The sequence below is a fragment of the Sphaeramia orbicularis genome, chromosome 13 (assembly GCF_902148855.1).
Source record: "Sphaeramia orbicularis chromosome 13, fSphaOr1.1, whole genome shotgun sequence".
Lineage (NCBI taxonomy): Eukaryota > Metazoa > Chordata > Actinopteri > Kurtiformes > Apogonidae > Sphaeramia > Sphaeramia orbicularis.
Window position 1 is genome coordinate 4,325,080 of NC_043969.1, and position 4,952 is coordinate 4,330,031.

General features: G+C 37.7%; 1 protein-coding gene across 1 annotated transcript; it reads left to right on the forward strand.

The window, feature by feature from the left end:
- The first annotated feature begins 2,848 nt into the window (after nucleotides 1-2,848).
- On the forward strand, nucleotides 2,849-4,435 carry LOC115431927 (sorting nexin-19-like). The gene is made up of 3 exons (XM_030152645.1): nucleotides 2,849-2,900; nucleotides 3,013-3,100; nucleotides 4,173-4,435. Exons 1-3 carry the CDS (start codon nucleotides 2,885-2,887, stop codon nucleotides 4,294-4,296), a joined length of 228 nt encoding a protein of 75 aa, XP_030008505.1. The 5' UTR covers nucleotides 2,849-2,884; the 3' UTR covers nucleotides 4,297-4,435.
- Nucleotides 4,436-4,952: the final 517 nt, after the last annotated feature.

The following is a 4,952-nucleotide window of genomic DNA, read 5'->3' on the forward strand; positions in this document are numbered from 1 at the left end:
GGCTGAACAAAGGGGTTAAAGTCTCATAGCTACACATGGCCTATTAAATTTACTCATCACAAGACCTTAAATCCAGCAGGTATGTTGAGGAATTCAGGGAAAGTAGCCCCGTTTGAGAGCACTTCTAGTGTGAGGCCTCTACTGCACTCTGCTCCCACACAGGTTTAAATCCGTGTGGGAATGCAATAAGACATGGTTTACCTCTGAAAGGATTGACTGGTCTGAGGACAGGATCATTCAGTGTCGGTCAGGTCAGGCATGATGATAAGGTCACAACATATTGACATTAATGACCATTTTGTGGGACTTAAATGTCAGGAGGTTAACCAACTTTTACCAAGATCATACCACCTTGAACTGGGATATATTTTTCTGTAATAGGGGACATTTTCATTTTAATCATGTCATATGATTAATTGCAGCAGCAGACCTAAACTGTTTACAAATAAATAAGCGGAGTAATTTGATAAAATATGTTTATGATAAGAATCTAGACATGTTCCACATGCTGTAAAGCATCTAATCTTCTGAAAACCATTTTTAGCGTTTAAATTTTTAGCCTTGTACTAAGAATTTTTCTCACTTTTCCGCCAGTTAGTCACTTGGTCAGTGGCTCAGATTCTGGCATCTTTTTAAACACATGAGCTCAATGTTTTAAGCCTTTGGACCGTTAAGGTGTTCAACAGTCCTTAAATCTTTTCAAGTCCTCAACAAAAATACCTGTATAACTTCAGAGATACCATCAGATTAAGTGCTATCTCCTTTTGACCAGATCATCAGAGATTTACTCCTTGATTTTCAAACAGACTGAAAACTTCTTCTGACCAGATCAGTCTCTTGTGGTTGATGTGGTTACATGAAGTATTTTTATTGTTACTGGGTTATTATTCCAATTATTAATGGCATATTGGGGTTCATGTAAACACAGCTATTGAATAATACAAAACTGAGAACAGAGATCAATTTGAGTCACTTTTTCTAATTCCCTGTTGAAAACTTGTGCTCCTTCCCTGGTTTCATGTCATGTTGGCTTACATAATGATCAAACCGAGGTTTCATTTTGCATCTATCTGCTACCCCTTGGCTGTGCTATCCATTTGTCCTTCTACTCTATATGGGGACATATTCTTGCCTTTATTACCCTCTCCCATGTGAGTGTATTGCAGTTGGGTCTGTATGTATGCCTGTCTGTCTGTGCATGTGTAATATAGGTCAAGAACTCCAGCAGCACTTGTCGCATAGAACTTTTTTTCACTCTAAATATAGCTGTAGCTAGTTATTCTTCTCTGTGCACCTTGGAAGTAGGTGAAGTTCAGAAGGTCAGAGTTGTCTACGTAGATTTAATTAACTGTCCATGTACAATACACATCACATTTTGAAAGTATTTCACAAGGTCTTTACCTCATTACACTCTTAAAGATGATCCAGATCCAGTTTCAGAGTTGATTCTTTGCCATTGGGAAGCACTTTCTGACAGATTTGTTATTTTATTGTATATGAAAAAATCTAATACTGATACTGCATGAGAATATCTATCAATATGATCAATTTCATGATCCAGAGCTGATTGTACATTTTTGTACCAGAATCTGCCATATCTGACAACCATTTACTGAAGCTGACAGCACTGTCTGGTATTACAGACATTATTGACACTGAAATTCATCAAAACAAACATTAAAGCAATTGAACAGTGTATTTGAGTGTGGTCACAACACAGTGCATTATTCAGTGTTTTGAGTATGGCGAGGGTCTATTGAAAATAATAGCACAGATACATGTGGTTCCAGGCCTCTGGAACTAGTATACCGTAAACTACGAACCAGCCATAAATAAATTAGTTTATTTTTTGTTGTTAACCAATATCTTGTCATATATCAGTCTTGTTCAGTGCTGCTTTGTGCAAATTAGAAGTTGAAGATACCAAAGTTAACGTTAAACCACTTTTACCCAAAAGCATAGTGAAGCATCTGTTTGCACTGTCTTAGTCAAGTGTAAATCATTATTTATGTTCCTCAGTGCAACAGTAGTTCTTTTGTCTATAGCTGGTGAAGATTGTCATAGCAAGATAAACAACTAACATTAATGTTAACAACTTGTCAGATGTAGATTAGATTACTGTTAACTTCAGAGTTAAATTCAATTTAAGTCTCTATTAATTCATTCGAAATGGCAATATTTTGTGTTTCACCCATAAAGACCCAAACATCCACAGATCTAAAATAAGTGTTGATCCACTGATCCTATCAGTACATGTAAATAATTGAGGTTGTCATCTTTTCATGGTCATCAGATATGACCCATTTGGACATTCAGAGGCGGCGTAGTGAACGTGGAAACACCGTCATCTTCTACAACATTGATTCACCCATAAAATTTATGTAGTTTGATAAATTACAGTGGTTGTAGACACTTGTTTTAATGTTCAGTTGATGATGGATTATGCTGTAAAAGTAATTTTCCTCATTTTTCCCCTTATTTGATTTAATAACCTTTGAATTTAGTCTGAGCTTTTATGAACATCTACATGATCAGGAAATTAAATATAGGAAAATACAATATTTTCACTGAAGAACACAAAATGCAGAGGTTACTATTATAATAAATGGTGATAAATCACTTTGGAAAGACAAAAAAATATCATTTGGAAGTTGTGACAAAAAACAGTTGTGGGTCTTTAAGGATTAGATAAAGTTTGTTCTTCTTTATATTTTGCAGATGGCTGGATGTGAGTGTAGCCAACTTGACATGCACCAGGTACTGGGTGACGTACCTGCAGGTCATCCAGGAGGCTGTGTGGCCTGGAGGAACGCTGCCTACTACCCCTCAACGCGAACGCAGCCAGCAGAAGGACGTAACAAAGGAGGAAGCGTTACACTGCCTGATGAGACTCCTGCCAGGTAAGCCCACACACTGATAACACTGCTGAGTACATGAAGTGTGAAGTAGACACACATTTTAACAACACAGGTCAGTGCAATTATAAAGAGAATCATGTCTTTCTGTTCCCAGATCTGGTCTCAGAGATGTTGGGCTCAGTCAAATACAAACTCAGCTGGCAGACTGCACTGGAGTCTCTCCAGGATCCATACATAAACAGGTTAATATATTCTGTTGGGTTATACACTGTACAATGGAGGGAAACCTCATTTACTGCAGTACACAGGCCAAAGCAATTACACATGTGACTCTTAAATCCTTCAAGAAAATAAGATTTGAGATAGCAATAAGTTTAATTCATAAAGTCCCAGTGCTACTTTTCTGGCCATTCCCAAATTACTTTTTCTCTCTATTTAAACTTTCTTAAGTGATTTATCACCATTTATTGTAATATTATCCCTGAATTTAGCATTGTTTACTGTAAATTATGTATTTTCCTATATGTAATTTCCTGTATTTAATTTAGATGTTCATGAAAGGTCACAGTAAATTCAAAGGTTATTATATCAAAAGAGAGAAAATTGAAGAAAAAGTGACTTTTTCAATAAAATATATAATTAACTGAATATAAAACAAGAGTCTTCATCCACTGTCATTGATGAAACTCCATGGGTTTTAGTGGTGAATCAATGTTGAAGAAGATGACAGTGTTTCCACCTTCACTATGGAGCCTCTGAGCGCCCGAATGGGTCATATCTGAAGACCTTGAAGCGATGAAAAACTGCATTTTATACCAATTATTTACATGCATTGATAGGATTAGTGGATCAACAGTTATAAGACATTTTAGATCAGTAGATGCTTTTGATTGTTGGAGGATGTTTGGGTCTTTATGGGTTAATGTATTATATAAACTGATCTTTCAGTTTGAAGATGCTGGCTTGTGTTTACAAGCAGGTGTTTCTAATACAGTGTACATGCTTTGTTGCACACATGGATGGAGAGAAACTAAACTAGAATCATATACTGCATGAACTGATTTTTTTTATTTATTTTTTTCTCCATTTAACACTTGACAGTCAACTAAACAGCTAACACAGGTCTTCGGGGGTTACAGATACAGAGCCAAACTGTGACTGCAATCAGTTAGCTGAACCTTTTTGTGTTTTTAGGATTCAATAGCATATTTTTTCTTATAGTGACTAGGCCTTTACCTCAGCTGCATGATACTTTCTTTATGAAAACTCCCTTCTTGCCCAGACTGACTTAAATAATTTTATGTTCCTGTAAAGACACTTGCTTTACTGCATATTTGACCTTCTGCTGGAGTTCCTGGTTCCTGAAATACCTGAGGAGGACTTTCAGAGAAGCCTGCTGCAGACCCTCTCCAAGAACCCAGAGAAGCTGCTGGTTTGAAGATATGGCCAACAGGAACACCTGCAGGCCCAGCTTTTAACCTTCTTCATCTTGACTTCAGCCATGAGAGTGTGAGTGTATCCTGTGAGCCTGAATACTGACTTAATTTAAAGCCTTCGGTCTGACTAATATAGAGTTCAAGTATCAACATCTGAGCAGACTGTGTCACTGTGTCCCGTATACACACATGCACTACATCTGAACCAGCTTTGATTACATGAGAGCGCCTGTTTTCGTGTTTCATATCAGATCACACGTAAACATGTTTCAAATCTCCTTCGATCTCCAGATCTCGCCTCCTCCCACTCGGCTAAACTCTCTATATGTTTCTAACTCACTTCAGATGCTCTCATAGCATCTGGGGTACGGAAACCCAAAACCTGTTGCTACATTCTGGAGAAGCCAGATTTGTTCTTCCCCCACATAAATCTCAACACATCCTATTGGGAATTAACATCGCTGTTTCTCCCTCTCTCTTGACCCATTCTTCAAGATCCCCACTGGCTCTGTGTTGAGCCACATATGTGACTTTGACATAATGTGTGCTATACCTCCTAAATCTGAGACTTCCTGAGGGGATCACATGTCTGGTACAGATTTTCTCAACCCTGCATTCAACAGTCCAGGCGTAGGAAAACTACAGACATGGTGATAGG